At 48.4% G+C, this 26,391-nt stretch overlaps 1 protein-coding gene across 2 annotated transcripts in view; it reads left to right on the top strand.

Moving 5' to 3' along the window:
* LOC116946048 (glucagon receptor-like) overlaps positions 1-26,391 on the top strand; it is a 67,933-nt gene that overhangs the window by 25,336 nt on the left and 16,206 nt on the right. For both annotated transcript variants that reach the window (XM_032960881.2, XM_032960880.2), the window contains exons 4-12: positions 9,191-9,298; positions 10,962-11,077; positions 11,946-12,052; positions 13,271-13,427; positions 15,813-15,972; positions 17,938-17,998; positions 20,841-20,910; positions 24,808-24,896; positions 25,957-26,095. In XM_032960881.2, coding sequence (XP_032816772.2) covers positions 9,191-9,298; positions 10,962-11,077; positions 11,946-12,052; positions 13,271-13,427; positions 15,813-15,972; positions 17,938-17,998; positions 20,841-20,910; positions 24,808-24,896; positions 25,957-26,095 — 1,007 coding nt within the window. The remainder of the gene's footprint in view (positions 1-9,190; positions 9,299-10,961; positions 11,078-11,945; positions 12,053-13,270; positions 13,428-15,812; positions 15,973-17,937; positions 17,999-20,840; positions 20,911-24,807; positions 24,897-25,956; positions 26,096-26,391) is intronic.

Raw genomic sequence — 26,391 nt, 5'->3', positions numbered from 1 at the left:
GGGTCGCGTGTGGTGGGGCAAGGTGTGGGTACTCACACCTCGTCCAACATGTCTGGCTAGTGAGTGGGCCAAAATTACCCTCCGTCAAAATACTCTCGCGTGTTCCCTTTCACAGAGGTTGTTCCACCAGCAGTGGTACGAGCGGGCAATCGCAGGGCTGCACCTTTATCTTTTGTCCCTTACATATATATAAAAAAACTTCACTTTAGTCCATTCGTTCAGCTGTGCACAGCTCACTTGCAAGAGCTTGCTCTGCCCATATGTAGAGATGAGCCATCTCCTTCACAAATGGAAGGCGAAAGTGTTGGCTCGTTGCGAATGTGGCGAAGTGCGATCTGTTCATCATGGAACCGAGCAACGCCCATGGCACGATTACACAGGCGGTGTGCACGCTGCAACATCAATCAACTTGTGATGCCATCGGACGGATTGCCCACCTCAACACATTGCTAATAACGTTATGCCAGTTGCTCTGTTTAATGCTATATGAAAGAAGATGGTCGCTGCGTAGATTAATATGTTAGTCGCAGCGTGGCTCTGTGTTGTTACTTGTGTAGAGGAGTATTGTGAGTATACTCTTTGGTTCTATTGGGTAAAGTCACGTAGGTGAAAATAAAATAACAAAAAAAAATTCACATACGTGACTTTACCCTTTACCCAATAGAACCAAAGAGTATGGATCCTAGCAGTCACGAAAGCTTTAAATCTAGAAGAGTATTGTGAGTAACAATGAGGGTGGCGAACAGGTACGAGCGGGTTGACAGTCAAGGATGATGTAATGTCACGGGTGGTGTAAGAGGTACCTTGGGGAACGAAGGCGGGTCCGAGCTTGGGGGGAGGAGCCGCCCGAGGGGTTCTTAAGGGGGACCCCGTGACGGAGGCGTGGTCGTTGTGGGGAGCCAGGGTAAGGATCGGCTGGAGAGAGCCCAACGGGATAGCCGAGGATAGGACAAAGTAGTGATCAGTGTCCCGGGGTAAGGACCGAGATAGAGAGCACCTACACTGGTGTGAGCATAGAGTGGGAAGTGTAACAGTGGTTTAATAAACGGCAACAGCCCTTGTGTTCCTCGTCTCCGCGTGGTCCCTCTGCACAACATTTGGAAGGAAAAATTCCGCTTCTGGCGCTTTTGGCCATGGTTCAGTAGGCGGCGGTTGTGTTTGACTGCTGGAATTCGGCAATCATTTGAGCAATGGCTGTGCACTCGGTCGGGCGTGTGTGTGTGTCAGAGACCGATGTAGAAACTTCCCTTGGGAGGGGATTGGTCCAGATATTTCAGGCTTTTAAAAACCGGGTTCTGCGGTAAAGATCAACGAAATACAATTTTCGGGGTCACAAAGGGGAACTGTGGTACAGTGATTCACGCACGATGCAAACAAAGAATGAGGTCTGGCGAGAGATATCTGAATTATGTTCCGTGCCTGCCCCAGGTTTACTCGTGCCTTCAATGAGTATCTTGTGTAGCGTGTGAACCTCGACGTTGGGGAGAAAATGGTGACGAGACATTGTGCCATCCGCTTCCATAGGTGTTCACGAACAGCGGTTGCCCCAAAAGTCTATGTGGGCTTCATGGGGTACCTTGCGTGTGTCTGTCCACGTAGCACACACAGCATCAATGCGTGGTTCATTTCAATTTGAGAAAAAAAATGTTGCGTGCTGTGCATGATCAAAGCTGTGTGGACGGGCTTTGATGATTCGAGTCCAGGAGTCTATTTTAGGTGATTTAGTTCGTACGGTCATGATCTGTGCCATCTTCATATATGCACAACACGTGGCTCAATTCGTTAAGGGGCTTCCAAATGGCTCTGTTGTCCATCTGTCTGTGTGCTTGCCACCATATCTTGTGTTGGTCTCTCTGTGTTTCTCTCACTCTCTGTCTTCCATTGTCTTCCAGTGTTGGTCTCTCTGTGTCTCTCTCACTCTCTGTTTTTGTCTTCCAGTGTTGGTCTCTGTCTCTCTTTGTGTGTTTGTTTCTCTTCATGTCTCTCTCTCTCTATGTCGTATAGCCTTAACATACTGTCTGTGTTTCTGTCTCTCTATGTATCTCTCTCCATGTCTTTATCTGTGTGTCTATCTCTGTGTTCCTCTGTTGGTCTCTGTATCCATGTCTCTCTCTCTCTCTGTCTTTAGGATCCTTTCCCCCCCCTGTCTGCACAGGGGCCAACTTAGTACTTAAATGGTGTGGCTCCTGGTGTGATGCGCATGCTAACACACGCACACACGCACACGCACGCACACACAATCACAAAAGACAAAGGCAAAGTTCCCCCCTATAGCCTTAAAATACAATTGGTGCAAGTGCTGTTGGCGAACGCGGGTGGGTGGCCAAGTACCGTGCCTGACCGCCTTTGTCTTCCGAGTGGTCATGTTTTTTACAAAGCACCAGATACTTAATTGAGGCTGAGTCAACCGAGGGGAGGCCCAGGACCGGTTAAGATAGAAGTCATTGGTGTTGGCCCATGTTTGAAGCGCAGCGCGTTAACCACTACACTGCCGCTGCCCACATTCACACAAAGATCCCCCACATAGCCTCAACAGACTAGAGGCAAGTGCTGTTAGCGAGCACCTATGAAGGCCGGAACGGTACACGAGGGGGTGGGTGGCCAGCACCACGCCCGACCGCCTTTGTCTCCCCAATGTCGATGTTTACACACCGCACCAGGTACTCATTTTAGGCTGAGTCGACCTAGGGGAGGCCCAGCATCGGTTCAGATAATCGTCACTGGTGTTAGCCGAGAGCGGGAATCGAACTCGGGTCGCCGGGTTCGTAGCGCAGCGCGCTAACCGCTACACTACCGCTCCTCACCATTCACACACACATGAAAAGACAAAGATTCCTCGTATAGCCTTAACAGACTGTAGGGGCAAGTGCTGTTAGCGAGCGCCTATGAAGGCCCGAACGGTATACGAGGGGGTGGGTGGTCATCACCACGCCCGACCGCCTTTGTCTCCCTAGTGGCAATGTTTACACACCGCACCAGGCACTCATTTAATGCACATACACACACCCACACAATCACACGGGCATTCCCGGGGTCCACGGGCACACGCCAATGCACAGACTCGTGCGCTCACACGCAGAGTCACACATTCGCACTCGCGCATGCTCACCGTCGAAGGCTGCAGTTCGGTGCTGATATTATGGAATCAACGGCCGTAAATTAGACAACGCTGTTAGAGATTGCAGTATATAACGTAAGTGTATGTGTGTATATATAAATGAAATAGGTTCACCGTAAAAAAAGTATCTTGCTGGAAAAAAAAAACAGAAACCCCGTGTCTTGTGCGGTGTTGTTGGAGTTTGGGAGTGAACGCCCTTTCTCTGCGTGCCTCCGTTCCCCCTCTGATCGCTGATTTACGATCGAGAGTTTATCTCGGGGAATGTGAAGCATTCCCATTGCTCAGCCCCCGAAGACCTCCTGCGGCATACCTCGAATCTCAAGACAGACGCCGGTGCCGTTCAACTAACAGGGTCGTTCAAAGTCGGAGCGACTTCCTGCCGCTCACATGGACACCGAGGCATTTGTGCTCAACTCCCGTTTACAGCTCTGCAGAGCCAGCGGTGGAAATTCCACATTCCTATGGTGAGGGGTAAGCCTATCTATAGGACAGCCTATGTTTATTTATGATGACGCCCGAAGGCATGATGGGCTGAGTCAACAACCCCCGACCAGGCCGTGAACTCCTAACCTCCCGATTGCTTGCCTCTTGTCCCACCGCAGTGCCACCTGTCCAGTTTTGTAATTTGACATGGTTTTTTCTTTGGTCTTATTCTCCAGTTATACAGTGTGAACCATTTCTAGATACCCTTCACCAATCAACACAGACCAGGGCGATGAGTATGGTCAAACGGCTCACTGAGCCATATACCTCTTTTTGAGAAGCGACCTGGCCACAAATGATAGCTCAACCAAATGGCTTGTCACGTGGACATTTATTGCAGCCAAATCCTCTAAACGCTTGTTGATTCTAAATGTAGAGGGAAAACCCAGGGGAGAGAGACACGCAACCTCGAAATATACAGGCGTCAGGGTCGGAATCGATCCCACAACCTCCTGTATACCAGACGAGGTAGTTAATATCTTGCTACCGTGATACACGGCGTGAAGAAGCCCTCAATCCCCGAGTGGATTGACAAATGGCTTTACATGTAAAATGAAGCGCAGTATGCCATTTCTGTGGAAGCAATTTGTTCTCGACTACTGCACAACATCGTACTCCCAAGTGTCTCTGTCTTGTCCTGCCATGGAAATTGTCGGGCAGAGACGTTGTTCCAGGTCTCATTGAGCAGGATTGTATCGTTTAAAACGCTTCGTGTTCGATTCTAAGGCTGAAGGGTGGGTTGGGGTGGGGGGGGGGGGGGGTACGCTGCCGCTGTGGTGGGAACGCGAGGGTCCTGGTTGGTTTGGTGTGACTGAAACTTGGATTTGAACGCAGGCTCCTAGCCGTGCTGGCTCAGTGTTTCTAACATGGAATTAGCTCCCTGAGCCACCTGGCCACCCCCGTGTGTGTGTGTGTGTGTTTTCGTAACTGGTTTACATTTGGGTGTTGGCTTTATCACCCCCATGCACCTTGGCCGTGACTGCATCTGAATGCTCCCTCTAGTAACGTTTCAGAGGAATAGGTAATTTCTTTTCTAAAATCACTACCAGAATCAACGTTTTATTCTGTGACAGATTGCAATTTATTATCTGCTGTTCCCGCTGTCTGGAACACCCTCCCACCGGCCATCCATGCTTTTTAACTAATTGCCAATGTTCAATTCCAAGCTCCAAGTCCTTACTCTTTTGCTCTGCCTATGAGTCAGTCTCTGCCTCTTCTCTGAAACAATCGTATATACACCTCGTTCCCCATGATATTACTGTCTTGTACAGCGATGTGATTAAACTGGGTTCTCAATTGTATTGAGGTTATGGTTTCAGCTCAGTCACCAATGACTGCATAGAACAAAGCCCATCACATTAAAGATGATTATGCGCTTAATTCAGATACATTTCAGTTTTAACAATTAAACATTTTGGTGTGACTGTTATGTGACGAACATTACTGGCAGTAGTAGAGCGAGCAGGAAAGCACTGACCCCAATTCTGTGGACGAGATGCCATCTCAAGGGATCTCAGAAGTAACTCTCCGATATCTGCTTCCCAGAGCCATTCTCCGACACAAAAGGGTCCACTGTTTTGTGAGACTTCCGAATGGGTTGTTTTTTGTCTCGTGACACAATTCCAATAGCACAATCAGGATAAAAACAAGAGAAAAAATATTGTTAATCATGTCACCAGCTTTCACACGCGGTGCAGTCGAGAGAAAACCCTCACATTGTATCTCACCACACTGCGATTTTGACACAACGTCCGTGCAGCCTGATTTCGTTGCGTGAACATTCGAAAGACCGAGCCCCTCCTATTTTGCAGGCTTCTGTTGGAGTCTCTGCAATCAATGAAGCCGCTATCGGAGTGACAACACATCCACTGGAGTGCATTGGTGACGATTCTGAAGCACCTCAACATAACAAAAAAATCAATTACTCCCCGGACGTGTGCTTTCACGTCACGTGCCTGCGCTCAGACAACAGGCAGCCTGCTTGGCGACTCAGATACGCAGTCGATCTCTGAGTGGTTTTATTCATCTGTACTTACGAGGGAGGTACAAATCCGTTCTGATTGGAGCACGAGTAAGGCTGTAAAATCCACAGATTAAAATTGATTTTAAAGCACTTAATGCAATACCACCAGGTTGGAGCGGTGGCATGGTGGTTAGCACACTGTGCTATGAAACCAATGATCTGAGATTGATTTACTGCCCACGGATAACATCAGTGGCAAGTGATATCTGAACTGATCCTCAGGAACCTCACCTTCCCCTGTTTGACCAACCTGTTCTGACCAACGTGGTGAAGTATGGTAAAAACATCTTCATGACTGATACAGCATGGGTAAACCTTTAATCTATCATTTTATGGATTGATAAAAGGTTGTAAATTATTATTATTCATGCAATGCAAACCAATTTGGATTTATAACGCTTCTGAATGCACTCTAGATCAAACAAATATTAACTTCCACCCTTGAACAAAAATGTATGGGTATAAAGGAGCCCATGTGAATGGTATGTAAAAGATAATTAATTTTCTCCTGTATTTTTCATTAAAAAATATCATTTGCGACCAAAAAACGATAATTGCAAACGATAGATGAAAATGTGCAAGCTGTTTAATGTCTATCGTCAAATTTAAACGTAATAATGTTAGCTTCTTTGTTAAACTAATTTGCGTGCTATTGTTGTGCTAATTTTGGTTATTCTGGCTCAATCCGAAGGGAAGATGCAGTCCTGGTGGATGAGCTCGCAAGAAGAGTGTCTGGAGATGGGAGGATCACAATAATAGTGGATATATGTTGAACTTCTTTCGCACCGTACGTAGCCAACCGTGCTAATCGGAGATACGGGGGAAGGACAACAAACTAAACACAACAAAACTGTTCTACAGAAATTAGTTTTTTTATTTACTGGAGCATGAAGTCAGAAATGCCATGCTACTGCTGCAACTTAATGTCCACTCAGATCGCATCACGCGACTTCTCTGAATTCCCAAATTTGAAAAAAAATCCTGGGAAAAATGCTTTGATCAAGAAAATTCAAAACGTGATCCATCAAATCGCGCAAGAGTGCTGTCTGCACTGGCGACATGGCCTGTGGCAATTGTGCGGTGCAGACTGGACGAATGAAATTAAGTTTGCGCGATCGCATCCGACTGCGTGAAAAGAGTTCGGACTGCACAGCGACCCTCATGCAGACACCTGCTTCGCATCGTGGAAGTCTCCGTTCCGTCGGATTATTGCAACGCAATATGATTAACACGCAGCTATTTCGCGACCAATATTATCATGCATCACTTGATGTTTGGGTCAGATTCGCGAGTGTAAAAATGCGGATGTTTGTTGTGCATCCTCCTCCACCTGACACAGCAACATTTTATGAAGTTGTCTCTTGAACAGCAGCTATTGCTTGAGCATACCACTGTGTTGGAGAGCGATCCCCAGCATTTACCAATTGGGCACAACGTTTCACTCGCAGTAACAACCGGCATCATCCAGCAGTTGCCATAACGGAACACCTGTCGTGAAAACGCCCTTTGATGTCCTGAATATATTCAACATTAAAATGTTGTTCACGATACCGAACGACACGCGGTACAACCAAAAATAACTTTGGAGAATTATAATTGCTGGCGGAAAATCTGCCGGCGATATTGGGAAGAGGCTAAGAGCGGGCGATGACATTGTCTACGATGTTCTCCAGCTTGATCGCAAACGTGTGGATAGAGAAAGAAAATAATTGTTTCTACTGTGGGTGCGTCACCGTGCCAAGGCATTGAGTGCTCCGTTCAGGAGGAAATGCGGTCTGTAATTGGATCTGATTGAATATTGAATTCACCTACAGAAAACACAACTTGCTAATCTACCACGTGAGCCCCTCCAACGCACGCCCCCAATCAACCGTAGACAATTTCTGAATCTCGTATCACGCTTCGTGCTCTTGTACATCTCTGGCTGTGATGTGCGATAAGGGTGTGCTGGGCAGAATGGTTGCCCTGCACGTGCTGGAGAAGGAGGTTGTCACATGGCTCTGTGGCTACGTGGGCTGACGTCCACTCACATAACATTGATATCCAAGTGTATGTATTTAATTACATATGTCTTATTGTGTATCTGGTGCTCTAACCGTGTGATAGTCACGTGTAAAAGCAGTCGTGAACTCAAAGTAGGATTCAAAGTTGTTTTTCTTTCTCAAAGGAATGCGATATATTCCAGGGCAACCAGTCATGAACATTTATCCATTAAGTCCAGATGTACGACAATATACAAGGGTCATTGCTGTTAACAATAACCTATTAATGCCGGCATGGAACACAAGGCAACTTCCCAGAGTCATGTTGGCCTGTCAAACTGATGAAACTCAAAGAAGTTTCATAATGATGATAATCACTTATTTACCGAAGACAGCCACACTTAGTCTGAACGCTATTTTTCAGGAGTGCCCTGCTACATTGTGATGTTAGGTCAACATCAAATAACATTGTATATTTTAGTTACGTGTAAGAAACTGCATAAACTGGCTAAAACCCGTACAGAACAGAGGGGGTGAGGGAACACGAAAACTCCACGCAGAAAGATACCCGAGGCAGATTTTGAACCCAGATCCTCCGAGCTGCGAGACACAAGTCACACCACTGCACTGCCCCCCTGCCGTGGAGGGGGTTTGCTGTTGAAATAAATGTCACTGCAAAGCATTGGTGCAGAAAGCGCACATGCTGATGGACGACAATCATAATTTACTTATCTTCTTGGGTTTTTTTTTATGGAGAAACAGACCCTCGTCCGTTTAACGCCTCTTAATTTCATTTTGGGGGTGCAGCAGCGACACAATCGTTCCCACACTGCACGACGAACCTGCTGTGAATTCCTGAACACGGCAAACATCGGTGGCGAGTGATATCCGAACCTGCCCTATGCACCCCCCTCCCCCCCCCACTTTACCAACTCGAACTGACCAGAGGTGGCTAAGTGTGGTCTTCATTCAGCAGTGGTTTGAGATAGACCTGTCCTTACAATGTGTCATGGCCTACAACCCAAATCACCCCGAATGTCTGATTTCGTCTAATCTGGGAAGTTTAGCAGGGTTGAGCCCGATTAGTACTTGCTTGGAAGACTGCCAATAAAAAATATATCAGCTGTTGTAGGCTTATCCTGCAATGGTGGTCAGGAGATGGCAGCACAGAAATTACATTTTGGATCTACCTGTGTGGAGATTGATCGTCACCCCCTAATATGCATGGAATTTGATTTAATTAGATTTCCTCCCACGTAACAAACACCCACTGATACAATTGGCCAAAAAATCCTAATGCAGGGCCCTCCTGAAAAAGAGCATGACAACTCAATGAGGCTTTTTCCCTGAGTAAAGAGAGGGTATTATTATTCGTAACATTACCATTCATCCCACTATGATTCAAAGGATTTATCAGGATTGGGCAACATGATTTGACTTGGGAATGAATTCACAAACGAATGATTTTATTCGTGAGGCTTTATTGCAATTGAAGGCATCCATTGTTATCATTACTATTACAGTACCCACCACAACAGACTCATTCTGCCGCTGACCACTCGCTGTGCGGTCCGGGCTGTGCAGGTGTCTACTGCAACCGCACGTTTGACCGCTACGCGTGCTGGCCGGACGGGCTGCCCGACTCGGTGGTGAACGTGTCGTGCCCCTGGTACGTGCCCTGGCACGACAAAGGTGAGCGGAACTTCCCCACCCCTACGGTGGGGGAGGGTGGGAGGGACGGAGGGAGGGAGAAACATTGCCCCTGGGGTGGGAAGGTGTGGCCAGGTGGAGCAGTCACTGACATTTGTATGAGTAAAATGCGGAAAACCGATAAAATTCTCCAGATTATTAAATTATTATAATTATTAAACTATAATTATATTAACAGATTAGGCCCACTGGGTTATACAGCTCTTTTTCAGAGGCGACCTGGTCAGAAACTAGACATTTATGGCAGTCACGTGCTCTAAACTCGTTGATTCTAAATGTGGAGGGAAAAACCGGAGGACCCGGAGAAAAATCCACGCGACCACGAAGAGAAGACACAAACTCCACATATACAGGCATCAGGGTCGGGATCGAACCCACGACTTCCTGTATACCAGGCAAGGTAGTTAACATCTTGCCACCATTATGCGATGCTCTAGAAAGTAAGACGCACACCAACATTGTACCCGATATCAAAACGGTTATACTAATCTGTACTGGATTTCAAGATGCACGCTCCACCGTTGTTGTAAAATACAGAGAAACATGGTGTGTCGCATACTCCAGAAAATACGGTCTGTATTATAATTGTTCAGCCATTTGTCAATCCACTGTTGGATGAAGGCCTCCCCACGTGATGTCAGCCATGGGAGCTGGTGAAGGGGCAGGGGGCAGGAATGGCTCAGATATCACGTGCCAATCTCATGTTAGCTGCGACTGGGAATTGAACTCGGGTGGCCGGGGGTCATAGCGCAGTGCATGAACTGTTTAGCCATCCCTTCAATAGGATAGCTAAAACTGTACGCGTCCTTCCAGTAAGTTTGTCCTATTCGCAAGCTGGATAAAAATTGAGCACATTCGCCGTGTTTTGTTCAATACATTGATTTTGCGTGCAGTGAAATGAGTTGAAATGAACGACGCGTGATGGATCCCATCCATGTGCGTGTAATTATAATCTGGACGCAAGGGTAAAACGATGCATATGTCATCGCACGCGGCGCTGGCGGTTGCCGCCGTTCCAGAGAAATCATTCCATTGCAAAAGACGCTCACTCAGCCTGTACGAATATAAGGACGCCATCATGGCGAGATGTTAACTACCTCGCCTGGTATACAGGATGGTCGTGGGTTCGATCCTGACCCTCGCGCCTGCTGCTGTATATTTGGACTTTGCATGTTCTCCCCGTGGTCACGTGGATTTTTCTCCGGGCCCTAAGGTTTTTTCCCTGCACATTTAGAAACATGCGTTTAGATTATTGGCTGCTATACATGTCCACATGATAAGCCAATTCGTTGGGAAACAAGTTGTGGCCAGGTCGCTTCTGAAATAAGAGCTATATAGCTTAGTGGGCCTTACCTGGTAAAAATGAAGTATTTTTTTAATAGGGATATCCAGTTACAGATACCCCACTCATATAATCACGAGACATTTGTGATGAAAATAATTTGAAACTAGTTCTCCGCAGTGGCAAACGCTCAAATTCCTCCTGGGGTTGGGATGCACGGCGGCATAAACATTTATCGTGACGCCGGCGGCGACGATGATGATGACGGCGCGTCATCGACGAGGTGATGGCCGGCCGGCTCGCGTCTCTGAGCTCCGGCTGTCACGCTCGCTTTCTCCACTAACGGAGCTCGGCATGCGCCAGTCCGCCATGGCCTCGCGTACAGGCGCTGTGGCCCCGATGGGCAGTGGGAGACGGACGGCGACGGGCAGCCGTGGCGCGACCTCAGCCAGTGCGCGGACCCTCCCGTCGGGGAGCAGGTGAGCGCACCTTTGTGCGCACTTGTGTGTGTGTGTGTGCACGCTTGTGTGTGTGTGTGCATGTGCGTGCATGTGTACGTGCTTGTGTGTGTGCATGCGTGTGTGCGCGCTTGTGTGTGCGTGCTTGCGTGTGTGTGTGTGCGCGCTTGTGCGTGCATGCGTGTGTGCGTGTGTGTGCGCGCTTGTGTGTGTGTGCATGCATGCGTGTGTGTGTGTGCGCTTGTGCGTGCATGCGTGTGTGTGTGTGCGCGCTTGTGCGTGCGTGCGTGTGTGCGAGCGTGTGCGCGCGCTTGTGTGTGCGTGCGTGTGTGTGTGTGTGTGCGCTTGTGCGTGTGTCCGTGTGTGTGCGCGTGTGTGTGCGTGTTGCTGGCCACCCACCCCCTCGTGTAGCCGTGCCAGCCTTCATAGGCGCTACTCGCGAACGGTACTTGCCCCAACAGTCTGTTAAAGGCTATACGCGGGATCTTTGTCTTTGGGTGTTCTTGTGCATCGCAACAAGAGCCGTTTAAATGATTTAAGTCGTCTTCCGCGTGGATAGGGAGGAAAAGGCTCCTGAAGCCAACGAGACACAAGATGCGTGTGTGTCTATGTGTGGGTAGCAGTCGGCCTTCATAGGTGCTCGCGAACGCGAATGTTGATCCCATTCAGTGTGCTCCCTGCGCTGAATGATGAAAAGGATCTCAATTCTACGACTCAGGTTCCCAAAAGCTTTACCTGAGGGGCCCTCTAAAGAAACAAGGGGGGGGGGTGAGGGAGGTGAGGGGGGTGAGGGGGGGTGAGGGGGGGTGAGGGGGGGGCGTGTGTCGTCGAGGCACGCACATGGGTACAGACGTTGCTGGTGTCGTGACGGCGCTTGTGTGTGTGGCAGTCCGGTCAGTCTCAGATCCTGAGTGGCTACAAGACGATGTACACCGTGGGCTACTCGCTGTCCCTGGCTGTCCTCACTATCGCGCTGGCCGTGCTCCTGTCCTTCAGGTGCGTGCGGCAGCGAGCTCATCGACCTCATCTCGGGGTCCTTAGACATTTGAGACGTTTCCTCCCCTTGCCGTCACTCCCCCCGACCCCGTCTGACCCAGTCCCACCTACCTCTCCCCGCTCTCATCTCACTCTGCCCCCCCCCCCCCTTTCACGTGATCTCCACTTCAGCATTGAAAGGCTTCCTGTCAAAATTATGTTGATAGTCGTTTCTTCTCTGCTGCCTGTTTCAGGAATTTCCTTTCCCTCCGATCGTTCACAGTACTGAGACCCTACCCCGGTTCGAGTCCAGTCGCGCGACCTTCCACCTCTTTTCTGCCCGTCATTGGCTGCCACTCCCCCATGAAGTTGCTTCGTGAACACTCGGAAAATTGAGCGCTGAGTTGACCAACCCGATGAAGCTCAGAGCAGTTTGAGTTAAATTCCAGTCGTGCGTATTCTTTAGTCATCGGTGAGGAGCAGCAGCTGCTTTAGGGGTCAGGCTTTGATTGATACATAGGCCACAAACAAAATGGATCTTCTTGAGATGCGGCTGCATCTAGATAATTTCTCATAGTAATGTTATACATTCTATAACAATTGTAAAAGCAGTATGACAATTATTACTCTGATAGTGCATTGTCTTTGTGCTGTACGCCTTTTGGCGTCCTCTGGTCTAAACACCGTTTTGAGACGAGGCTCAAAAGAAAGCTGTCTGTGGTGTGGACCAATTAGTTTCAAAGACAATGCATATACTATCAGAGTATGTTTTTTGTTTGCATTTTGACCACAAGTTAATGCAGACATAATTCCTTGTAAAAGGTTTCAGTTTGGTGTTTTAACAACTTAACACCTGTTTTGTTTGCCAGATAAAAGGGGAAAAACCTATTCTCAGTACAATTATTTTATACAGCCCTATTCATGCACATTGCATCTCAACGCGCTAAACGTTGAGAGACGCATTTTAACTTCAATGTCGATAAAGGAATGGAAAAATAAGTTAGTAATCACTTGAGCACACGATAGGAGAAGATAGTCCAGGCAATGAGCACACGGGTGTCCGAAGCATCGACCCTGGAGCACCCCTCCGTCACTCGCAACAGCTCAGAGGAGCCCCCTCGCAGGAGACCTCAATAACACGCGGGTCGTACCGTGGTGGAGGTGGCTGGCGGTGCGATTTGGTGATCCGGTTGTCATCCGATCGCGTCATCGCCAAATCATTTGCTCGTGGTTGCCCAGGAGGCTTCACTGCACCCGCAACTCCATCCACGCGAACCTCTTCGCCTCCTTCATGCTGAGAGCGGCGTCCATCCTGGTGCGTGACGCTCTGCTGGAGACGCGCTGGGATATGCCCCTTGGCGAGTCCACGGACTGGGGCACCCTGATCAGCGACGAGGTGGGTGGCTCATTCCATTGATCAGGAAGACCCTCATTAGTGATGAGGTGGGTAGGTCATTCCATTGATCAGGAAGACGCTCATTGTGACGAAGTGATGATGTGGGTGGGTCATTCCATTGAGGAAGACCCTCATTAGTGACGAGGTGGGTGGGTGATTCCATTGTAAGGGAATTCCCCCATTAGTGATGAGGTGGGTGGGGGGGGGGCGGGGGGTGATCCCACTGACTAGGGACACTCTCATTTGTGACGAGGTGGGTGAGTGAACCCATCGACGATGAAGACCCTCATGAGTGAGGAGGTAGCCAAGTGGGTGAATCAATTGACAAGAGACACGCTCGTTATGGGGCCGTCCATAAATGACGTCACGCACCGAGGGGGAGGGGGGTCAGACATTTGTGACGATGTGTGACGAGGGGGGGGGGCGGGGTTGAGAAATGTGACATCACATCAAAATGTGCAACTTTAAGTAAATATAGACAACACGTTCTACTAAATTAAATAGTATGTCTAATAAATGTTATCTCCTACAACATCAGAGCGCAGCGGCACATTAAATACGCACGACAATGACAATAGTTTAAAGAGATTTGAAGCATTTTTTATATTTTTTGGAGGGGGGGGGGAGCAGAGCTTTGTGACGTCATATTTGATGGGGGGGTCTGACTTCTTGTGACGCCGTGTGACGAAGGGGGGGGGGGTCAAAAATCGTCCAAAATCGCGTGACGTCATTTATGGACGGCCCCTAATGACGAGGTGGCCGGGTAAACCCAAACACTAGGATTACGCTCAGTGACGAGGTGGGCGAGTGACTCCATTGGCTGGGAAAACACACGAGTGGCCCCATGCGGGAATCAAACCGGCGAGTCCGGACACAACTCACCACGCATAGAAACGAGTGGCGCTGCCGTTTGCTGACGGTGCCTTCACCAGCCCCCACGCCCGCAACCGCCAGCTTCTCGTGCACGGCGGCCACCAATCGGAGCCTCAGAGGCCCAGGCTCATCGCCCGCGTGGCTTCCGAGAACCGACGCGATCGGGGACGCGTTGCGGCCGATCTGGTCGCAGGCGTCACTACGAAGGGTCACTGTTGTAAACCGGGCTGCAGCGGATGCGTCGCTCTTGGAGTGCGTGCTGTATTTGCGTCAGCGGCTAAAGGTCGCTCTCCGCAAAAAGCCCCCGGTAGCAAGTCTGAATCACGAGCAGGTGGGGCAGGGTGAGTGGGCGATGGACGTGGGATATTGTGGAGGGTGGAGTGGGGGGAGGGGTTGGTTGGAGAGGGATTATCTGTGAAATGTGCTCTTGCCTTCCAAAGTGTGCCCCTAACGCCTTGACATTTGCCTGTCGTAGTTGCGTGTAAATCGGTGGGGGCTAAGCTGGGTTGGTGGAGGGGAGGGAGGTGATTGGTCGCTTTACTGTGGACAGCTACCACTCATTCTGCTTTCATACAAAGTGCACCCATTGATGAGCCCAATCCGGTACGAATTACAAAAAAAAACATTGGATACTTCGTCTGCTGTAGGTCTTCGCGTAGTTATCTTATACATTTTGAGTCCATACGCCTCTTGGCTTTCCAGATCAATGTTATCAATCTGCATTTGAGTAAGCAAACTGTGGACTGGTTTTTACCTTCTAGGTCTCATCAATGAGTCAGACTCATTAAACACATGCTGCTGGATTAACAGATGTTACTGGTAAGAGCGCTTCATTGTAAAATATGGGACCTCCGTTCAACGCAAAAAAACAAGACCGTACACCATGTTTACGTGGAGATAACCAAGCCAATGTGATTGCCTGCTCATCTCCTGCTTACAGTCCCGAGCCAGTGATGAACATTCCACATGTACACGATAGGGGCGAGGCTATCCTTAGGATGACCACTTTAGACTTCCTTACGGAGTGGTACTCCTGCTACCGACCCTAGAGGGATGCTGTGCATAGTCAACCCCCAACCAGCATTTGACCTCGCAACCTTCCATTTGCAAGCTGCTCGCTCTACTGCTCGCTCTACCGCTCGCTCTACTGAATACTATATAAACTCTTCATATTTTACCAGATAAGGCCCAATGAGCTATATCGAGATTTTTACGAAGCTACCTGGCTACAAATGTGAGCTCAGCGAAGTGGCTCATCAAGTTGAAATGCATAGCAGCCAAATAGTCTAAACGCGTGATGTTGATTCTAAATGTGGAGGAAAAAAACCGGAGAAAAAATTCCACGCGACCACGGGGAGAGAGAGAGACGCGAACTCCAAATATACAGCAGCGGGCGTCAGAGTCGGGATCGAACCCGCGACCTCCTGTGTACCAGGCGAGGGAGTTAACATCTCACCCCACTCGCGGACCCGGGCCTTGTGAACTAACGCGAACCGCCGCGTGCGCGTGCAGGCGGCGGCAGGCTGCCGGACGGCGCAGGTGCTCACGCAGTACTGCATCGTCGCCAACTACTACTGGCTGCTGGTGGAGGGCGTGTACCTGCACACGCTGCTCGTGGTGCCTGTCTTCTCCGAGGAGACCTACTTCAAGGTGTACCTCGCCGTCGGCTGGGGTGGGTCACATCTACCACACTCCCTGCACCCACCCCCTCCGAACTCCCCCCATCCCCTCCTCCAAGTAGCGAGCTCGTACAGCTGATGTTGATGTAGAGCAGCGGTGACCAACCTGCATCTCCAGAGCCGCATGCGGCTCTTTAATCCACCACATACGACTGTATTGAAGGGGCATAACGTAGAACGTCCTATGACAGTAGCAAAGACAAATGAATATCTCCCCGTGCTGTGCCGAAAACTGTCTATATGTACACACTTATACACAAACATTTGGTTCTTTGCAGAACTGACAAGAGTACTTTTTGGCTCTTGATTTTTTTACAGATTGGCCACCCCTGATGTAGAGCGACGACTCTAATGTTACATTTGGGTGGTTGAGCCAGATGATTGCGTCAGGAGTAGCACAGTAGATCGCTTTGACGCTTCCTCCTTCGTGTGTCTGTGAATTGGGCGTTGAGTCGCTCCGTGACCCACGGTCGTTTCCTGCGTTACCACCGTCGCTGCCTACTGCAGGATAATTTTTTTGCATTTTCCTATCGTGCTGACCAAGTATCTCCATCTGCCGTGGCTTGTGCGGTTTGGAGTTGTGCCCATTTGCTTCATGGCAGATTGAAGCCACGGATCTTCTGCATAGGGTAAATAATGATGATGATTATGTACGCAGTGATAATGATCACAGACTGGTACCAAAGCAATGGGCATCGCTTAGAGCCAATGAGCAGACATGGTGCTGGCCAGTGTAAAGTGTCACTCCTGATTCTCCCTCGGTGGTATCAACTTGGCGATTTTGTCACTAAATCTTCGTGACGTTTTTTGGGGTACACTGACTTCTTCCTTAGCAACGTAGCTTTATATATATAAAAAAATAGTGACGAGCGATAAATCTAGCGACTTTCTAGACAAGGGCTTTTTCTGGATTCAATAGCCATTCCAATCGGTTTGAAGGACAAATGTGGTCCTTTTACTGGATGCTGCCACAGTGGTGTAACGGTCAGCTAACTGGGTTTCCAATCCAGAAGTCACTCTTTTTATCTGTAAATCTCCTTCTATCTCCATCCTCCCCACAGTATAAATGGGTAATGTCACACTTGGTCTTCGGGCAGATCACGTGTGATGGGGAAAAGCGTCGGCACTGTCACCATTTCCAAGACACCTGGCCAACATGGAAGATAATGCCAAACACCGTTTAGAGGGGCTTACTCGAGCTCTGTCTAAGAGAGGCATGAGGAAGCAATTAGAGGATTTCACCTTAAGCTTTCAGTTTTGTATGCATAACACTTGCTCTTCCGCATGGTAAACTGCCCTTTTACCCATGGTAAACTGCGTTTTTATGCATGGTAAACTTTGGCAAACTGTTCAGTGACTTTTCAATGGCTTTAGAATGTATGTTGAACTTCTTTCACACCGTACGTAGCCAACCGTGCTAATCAGAGGTGCGGGGGAAGGACAACAAACTAAACACACAACAACAACAACAACAATATGTATCTAGTGACATTCAGCATCGCTGAGGTTTGTCTGTCAACTTTCCGTTTCCGTAAAGCCGTTTGGCAACGCTGCCCCCCGACTTCCCCCCCCCCCCCACCGAACCACGTGGCGATGATGACGAGGAGGACGACGACACGGGCAGTGGCGAGGGGCTGCTCCTGATTCCCACCGAGACACGCGAACGCTCCCCACCGCTTCTCCTGCCACCCCCCCCCCCACCGCGCACTGCTTTGCGTTTACGCTGTTGACAACCCCATGCCAAAATAAACCGTTAGCCGCGATATTTACGTCCTCGTGCGCATTGTTTAAGAGATGCCTTGATTTGCGAAGCCGTGGATTTGCACGTTTCGACCCGGCCGTTCGGCGAAAACTTTCTACAAGGCGCCTGTGATTGTGAGGTGGGGATGCGCTGTGTGGTGTGTGATTCGCTCCGTGTCTGTGTTGCCGGTGGCGCGGCACTGCGGCTGCATCTGCAGGGACCCCCGTGCTGTTCGTGGCTCCCTGGGTGGTGGTGAAATATTTGAAGGAAAATACAGAGTAAGTGTGAACATACACGTGTGTGTGTGTGTGTGTGCGTGTGTTATACGAGTGAGCGTGATGTCTGTGGAGAGCGCTATCAGAACCGGTCCTCAGTCGTTCCCTCGGTCGGCTCAGCCTTAAATGAGTACCTGGGTGCAGCGTGTAAAACATCAAGAACTGGGGAGACAAAGGTGGCTGCTGCCCGCACCGATTCACCTCGTAGGCACTCGCTGACTTGCCAAACAGTCTGTGCGGCTCCACAGGGGATATCTGTCTCGGTTCCTGGGCTGGCACAGAAACGGGTACCAACTGCGGTGGCGACAACGTGGACTCATTTATTTTCTCGGCGATTAAAAGTGGATTGCTTGCTAACCCACGCATTTCAACATGGTCATCGCGTAATTCACTGATATTGACATGTGAAGAAATTGGAACCGCGAAAGTTATTCCACCTTGGGTGGTACCGACCAGTGAAATATCATGGACTATCTAGTGCGGTGGTGGTGGTGTAGTGGGTTATGCACTGTGCTAAGGTCCCGGCCACCCGGGTTCAAATCCTGGCCATGGTGTCCACAACAGTGGTGGCAATCAGCCGGCAATTAATGATGAGTTGTCACGAATCGGTTGCCCCGATTCGATTCGAGGCACAATCCTTGTTCCCCAGTTTGTACTGTAACATTCGTATCGTGAGTCTCTTTGGTTCTGTCGCTTTGGTTCCGCGCCCCCCCGCCCCCCCCTGTGTTATTGTGCTAGTTCTATTAGCCAACGCGTAGCGCACACGTGTCATTTTCATAATTAAATACAAGACAGCATGCGTGATTCCACACATATTGCGAACATGGGAATCAATTTGAATTGATTATCGTTATGTGCCTACCAATTGGAATCTGAATCTGACCTGTGCATCTTCTAAGTCCACTCAGCCTAAAATGTGGTTAGGGCTACATCAGCACAGTGGGGGCAAAGGTGGAGTGGTGTGTTTGGTGGTTTACTCTACCACACCTGCCAATTACCAGGTAGCTGGCCACTGTGGCATGCACCTGTGATTCGGTGCTTTGGAAGTAAGAGTTGGTTGATCATCTAAAGATATTTGCATAAACCTGCCAGGCAAAGAGGTGGCACATTTGATCTACATATGAAATGCGGCTTGCAAATGTAAACGAGTATTATGGCAACGCACACATTCTTGATTTCATCTTCGTGAAGTTTTGAGCGGTTTTCGTGGTGGGTTTTCTCCAGTTTCCTCCTTCTTACACACAAAAAAACACACTCATGAATGGAATTGGCCAAACATCCCAGTGAAGAATTATCCTGAAGTAGAGTCCAGATATTCGGCAAGGTCTCTCTGAGTAAAAACTGTGGCCCGCACCCTAGCGCGACTGCCCAGTTCCAACTTTCGCCGTCAAAATTTCAGATATTCCCCATGAGGTTGCTCCTGCAGCGCTCCACTGACGTACCCACAAACCTCGGCATGAACACATTAACATTGCTGACCGACACCTCAAAACATGAAAGCAGAAGACGAGAGATTCGGGCAGACTGAACAACAGGGTTCACTGTTGTCTTTTTACACTGACAATTGTCCTTTAGCTTTGACGTGCACCTTTGCGTCTCAGCCTGTGCCCGTAAGCCCTGCCATGCCCTATCCCATCAGACTCGGATCACCACCCCCCCTCCCCTATGTACTGTACACGTGCAGCCCTTTTGTCAATCCACTGCTGGATGAGGGCGTTCTCACACCGTACGAGTCGTGGGAGTTATTTGACCATACTTCGCCACACTGGTCAGTTTGGGTTGGCGAAGGCGTGGAGCGTGGATGTGGAGGTGAAGAAGTACAGAGCAACAATGGATTTTGCTGAACTTGCCCTCTTCTGCTCACCACATATCCCCACAGCAGCCGATAGCAACCCTTATGTGCACTATTCAGGCTTACTTGGCTTCCACGATCTGACGAGATGGGCCTATATACACTGTGATTTGATCACAGGCAACTCCTCAGAGTTGAATACCAACAGACAGAACAAGATACTGTGGAAACCATTCTTGTCACAATTTAAAACCTCAACAACAAGAGAAACAACCACAAACTACATGTTCCCGGCCAACATAACAGCAATCACCGCTTCACGTGACATAAGATTCACTATGAGGGTGAACAGGTCTTTGCCTTGTGCTGCATAATTTTGCGTTGAGTATGGACCGATATGTAACAGAGGGGGTCCATGCCTATCAACGTCTGGCAGTTCACCAGCAGTGGTTCGAGCGAGCCTGATTCGTGCGACGTTGAGTTCTGCATCAGCAGGGACAGGCACAGTTTTGCTTGTGTTGGATCAGTGCTGCTGGAATGGTGGACTCCTAGGAGGTCACGTGGCCGCTGGGATGTGTCAACAATGCTGAACTTTATATATATATTTTTTAATGCGGAGCGACAAATATGTCAAGCAGGTGTGCACTTGAAAAGGAAAATTAGAATCTTGACGCCGGCACGCAACGGCCTACTCTTGTGAATGACGTCAGGGGATCTTTAATCGATAATAAATATTTTTTGGGAGGGTTTGATTGCGTAAATGTGAAGGTGTTGTTACCCGCCACCACCCAGCACAGATGACAAGTACGGCTTGTCACGTAAACAATGTCTACTATGGATCTTTAATGTCCACTATGAAGCAGGTGGCATGTTGTATTGGCTTGGTTACTACACTGGAAGTAAAGATCAGGGAGACATCCGAATTGGACCCGGGGACGTCGGTAAGAAGCGGCGAACGTGCTAGGCCATATTGATTATAGTGACATGGTATGGATGATGATGCTCGTGAGATTGCATGATGATGATGTTGGTGACATGGCATTGTGATCACAGGTGCTGGGGGCACAATGAGAACATGGGCTACTGGTGGATCATCCGCACGCCCATACACCTTGCCATTCTGGTGAGAGCACGTGCCTCCCCTTTAACATTGCATTGCACATTCTTATAGAGTATAAGCCGGTGCCAGCCCGTCCCACAGATGGGATTGATACAGTTGTTTTTCTCCAAACTACAATCATGAATGGAACCGCATTGCACGAGTGAACTAAGGCCTGCTTGGGATTTCGCGCACTACTACCATCCAGTCAAAGTCAACAAAGTCAAAGTGAGTTCCCACTCAAGTGAGCATTGAGGGAGTGATCATCTCCTCTTTACAGCCCTGAATCAGTGGTGTATATGCCACGTTCCCATGGTAGGGGCGAGTCTGTCCATCATGCAAACACTGTTGACTTACCCACAAAGTGGTTCGTATTTTATTGACTCCAGAAGGATGATGGACTGAGGCAACCCCCAGCTAAGATTTGAACTTGCAGTCTGCCACTGAGCCATCTGGTTGAATACCCTCTGATGGTGGTATGAAGGTGGTTTTCTTAACCTTATTCAAAGTTAATAGGTTCTACATAGCCCATGACCAATACCATAAGTCCCCGTTTTCCTGTGGTCACATTGAGTACTTCCTCGACGCTGTATTGAAAAAAAAGTCGGAAGAAGTCCGATGTCAGATGTTCAGCACCTGAGTAAAGCCCATGAGCTTTTCCTTGGTGGTCTTTTTCAAGGGTGACTTGGCCTACTCATCCTAAGTGATGTGACTGAGAAGTCATTCCACGACATCATCTTTCTCTGGGCATTTCTACTGCCCGCTGAAATATTGCAAAGAGGCAAACAAATATTAATGCTCCGTAACTTTTTCCCCCCCCAGCAAAGATTGAGGTCATCGCCTCCAGTTCAGTTAATGCACCCTTCCAGCATATTTTTGCAAAGTAAAAATCAATTCCTAAGATGTTTGTAGGACGAGTTATTGTATAAACATTGTGTAAAAGTGAAACTTTTGGGGCACGGATTTAGTAATAGGTTCGTGTTGAAATGTACAGCACTCAAATTCTCAACCCTACCTCACCCAGCGATGACCACACCTCCCTGCGCTCTTTGGAAGACAACGGGATGTGTCGGTCGCCTGAAAATGGGCAGAGAAAAGCTGGCCATTGCTCACGAAAACAAATATGACGAATGTGACAGTGTCCCCAGACTAGGGCTGTATATTATATGTACAAAACCAACGTCGGTATTGCCAAATGGGCCATTAATTTGCAACGCATTCCGCGGGCCAGCTTTAAGTTTACAAAACATGCGGCAAATGGGCGGTATGGGGGGTTGTGGGTGGGGGGGGAGGGAGCTAAGGGCAATGGGGTGGCGAGGATGGATGGGAGAATGATTTGATCCAAAGTGTTGCTGCGTGTAGCTTGGTGGTTTCTCTACTCCTAACCGCATCCGTGAAACGTGCAACGCTAAACCCCTTTCGGCTCCCACTCCCCCGTGTGTCTTTTTAAATTTCATGAATCAAATATTACCAGGTCTCCAATTCACTTTGTTTCTTTTAAATTTTAACTACACGTCCTTTATTCAAATGAAAGTTTGTCGGAAGGACAGATAAAAAGGGTCCCCGCGTGCTTGCCCCCCCCCACACCCTCCCTAAACAAATCTTACTTGCGAACGGGGTAAAAATGTAAACATCGTTACAGTTTGTCGACCAAATAAATATAAGCGTTTTGCACGCGGTGATACATTTTACGTCAAAATAATCTTCTCGTGATGGATTCCTTCGAATTACAGACAGCTATAATCAGGATGCTGTGGTGAAAACAATTCATCAATCACGCCGCGCGGCTCCATCTGAGGCCGTTAGTGCAGCGATTCTGGTTGGGAAAACGGTACGTTACACACTGGACTCGAATAAACGCGGGGAAAATTTTATTCTAGTCACTTATTCTTCCTCGTCGACCAGCCGAGGGAAAAACGATATAACAACCTCCTTTACTGCACGGCGTGGGGAGGTATTCATCCAGCAGTGGATCGGCAAAGCGCATTAATTGGTTCATTAATTTAACGTAACAAGTCACTTAGGTATGAAATAAATTACGATGTTTCGGGAAAGGGGGGGGCTTTTCCACCTGATGACGAACGCTTGTGTTGCGCCCGAAACGTCGTGATTTATTTTATTTATATACCGACGTGACTTTACCGAAAGAACCAAAGAGTACGGATTCCTGCAGTCACGAAAGCTTCAAATCAAGATTTAACATAACAACAGCGGGTTCTGTGGTCGAAAATATCGCCGCTGGAGGAGGTGAAGGCAAAGCGCGTGGCTGCGCTCACAGCACCCCAGAACTCACGTGTGTGCCGTGTCAGACGGACAAGTGCTCATCGCGTTTACAGGACGTCCGTGAGAGGTAGCATCCGTTTGTTTAAAAGAAAAAACAGCAAATCAGACAGCAAGTTGAGCAAGGTCAGTCAAACTATGCGCGCAGTCTCGTCGCACGAGCCTCATCCTTCTTAAACATCCGCAAGTCCCCAAGCCGTGGCAGTGGCGACGTGAATCGCGTCGAGACTGTTGAGAGACCCAAAATAATCTGCATCTCCAACGCTGTGGTTGCTTGCCTTGAACGTTTCCACGGTGAACTGGATGGCTGGGTTTTGTGCCTTGAGATGATTAAAACATTCATTAAGTGCATCTTCAAAAACGAGTGTCTTGTACTAAAAATGATTTACCTAAGTTATCAAAAGGAGGTGTTTATCGGATCAATTGCTTATGCGGTAAATGCTATTTTGGACAGACGGGATGTAACATTAGCGTAAGACTAAAAGAACACCAAAGGAACATTACATTATCTCAAACACAACTGTCGGCAGTGGCAGAACATGCTTGCCAACAAGGACACTCAATTGATTTTGCTAACGTTGAAGTGTTATGCAAAACTAATTACAACTGTATTCTTGGTTCTTTCGGTAAAGTCACGTAGAAGGGAAACAATAAAATAATAAAAATATAAAGCAATAAAATGCTCACGACGTTTCGACTGCAACACAAGCAATCATCATCAAGCGTTAAAACCACAGCAAGAAATTTTGAAAAAAGTGGCGGTTTTTTTAACGTTAGCACCACGGAGAGCGATTTGGCAGTTATTCGCTATCCATGGTGCTAACGTTAAAAAGCGCCACTTTTTTCAAAATTTATTGCTGTGGTTTTAACACCTGATGATGATTGCTTGTGTTGCAGTCGAAACGTCATGAGAATTTTATTGTTTTATATTTTTATTATTTTATTGCTTCCCTTCTACGTGACTTTACCGAAAGAACCAAGAATATTAATTCCTGCAGTCACGAAAGCTTTAAATCAAAATTTAATTATAACTGGCCAAGACTAATTAGAGAATCCATCGAAATTGAGAGAAATACCAATAATTTTAACCGCTCTGATAGCTACAGACAGCGCAGCCTGGAAGCGTATTATTAAGGATTACACAATACATATTACATTTCCTTATAGAGGAATCACATACTAATTAACTGATTACTAATCTATTATATAATTACAATACCCCCCCCCTACCTCCGCCTCTGATCTCGAAACCTGATTGTGTTCAATGATGACCACGTCCTGCACTATTTAAGACCGGAAGCAGGTGGAGGGCTTCAATATTCTGGCAAATCGCCTGAAGATGCTGGATGTAATTACCAGCGAAACGTCGTACTCAAATTCTAAATGTTGTGGATTCACTCTTCAAACACACCGGTGGGCTGAAGAAGTAACTAATTGGCGTTTTGTTAACGTGACACATTTTTTACTGATTGGCCGTGCCAGGTGGTGGAGGGTTGCGACACATCCATACTTACGCGATCATACCCAAAAGCCTTTATTATGGATAATGATGCTCATGATGACCTTAATGGGCGCTCTGTATATTGCCACGCAAGACTTTGTTTCGTTTGCGAATGTGACCCATTGGCCGTGTGTTTGCAGATAAACTTCATCATGTTCATAAGAATACTCAAAATTATCACCTCCAAGCTCAGAGCTCACCAGATGGGCTACACAGACTTCAAATTCAGGTGCGTTGCATTTCCTCACAGAGCCGTGTCCTATAAGGGACACTGCACTGCGCAAACCTTGGCCAACTTTGGGTTTTGGCAGAGTAATAAAAAGCATAAAATACCCAACGTTCACTTTTGAAAGAACCAGCATTGGCATGCGGGGCTAAGGAAAAGACTAACATTTGTGTGCGACCAACTCGTAAATTGTGCAGTGGAAGCAGCTCGCTGCAGGAAAGGCATTGTTATGGAACTAATCCTTGCAAGTGCTGCTAAACGGCAAAGACGAAGATCCCCCATGTAGCCTTGAACAGGCAGTTGTGGTGAGTGCTGTTTTCAAGCACTAATTAAGGCCGGCACGGCGCATGAGGTGGCGGGCGTCCAGCACCACACCCGGCGACTTTTGTCTCCCCATTGATGATGTTTCCACACCATACCAGGTACTAAGTTAAGGCTGAGTCGTCCTAGGGGATGCCCAGGACCAGTTCAGATATTCGTCACTGATATTCACCGCGAGCGGGAATTGAACTCGGGCCACCTTGGTCATGCAGTGGGCCGACCACTGCGCTACCGCTCCCCACGATGCGTGTACACACACACACGCATGGATGCACGCGTGACCAGTGCAAGCACGTACGTGCACAAATACCCATAATGGCCCAGCGGTAGTGCGTTCATCGTTTATTGCAGAGGATCACGGTTCCAATCGAGCGATGGCCCCGATAATTTTCTGCGGGTGTAATAACCAGAATAGTACGATGCGCGTCCTCTACTTGAGCGTGAACGATAAATATCACATTGGCGTCCTTCGCAAGAGCAGGCCATTGCGTGCGGGCATAAGTGTCCCAATTTTCCAAATGTAAAAATGTCCCTGGGAGTATACACAGAGCGGCAATCATCGCCCCCTACTGGCAGAACAATGCCGCAGGTCGCTCTTACAAATGAGACTCTATCCTGGTCTCTTGAATTCTCACCTGCTTCAAAAAAACAAAACTTAAAACTCGGGAAGTTGACCACACTTGCACGTCACATGCCCCACGCGATGCAGAGGGAGGCTCGTCGGCTGCTGCGCTGTGTCCAGGTTGGCCAAGTCGACGCTGACGTTGATCCCGCTGCTGGGAATCCACGAGATTGTGTTCACCTTCATCACGGACGAGCACGCTCATGATGCGCTGCGCCACGTCAAGCTCTTCTTCGCTCTCTTCTTCAATTCCTTCCAGGTGCGGCCGCTGGCATTGCCCTTTTGTACAGGGATCGAGAGTTACCCACCTTGCACGGTAGCATTTTTCTTCCCACACGAATCAACGCTCATAATATATATAGAGGACTGCAGAGCTTGGACAATTTTTGTAGCGTCGGCTCACCACCTGACTGCTTGCTTCCTGCTTTTGTGATGCAGTTTGCATGAACCACTCTGTGCAATCGAAACATTATAGTCGTGCTTGTCCTGCTGCCATTACTCACGTCCCACTGGCAGACTAATGCCCACTTGCAGGCCAGTGCTGAGTTCACCTTG

Source organism: Petromyzon marinus, chromosome 26 (assembly GCF_048934315.1).
Source record: "Petromyzon marinus isolate PM22_M1 ecotype Great Lakes invasive population chromosome 26, UKy_Petmar_22M1.pri1.0, whole genome shotgun sequence".
Classification (NCBI taxonomy): Eukaryota; Metazoa; Chordata; class Hyperoartia; order Petromyzontiformes; family Petromyzontidae; genus Petromyzon; species Petromyzon marinus.
Note: the sequence above shows the minus strand (reverse complement) of the source record. Positions and strands in the feature narration are given on the sequence as shown.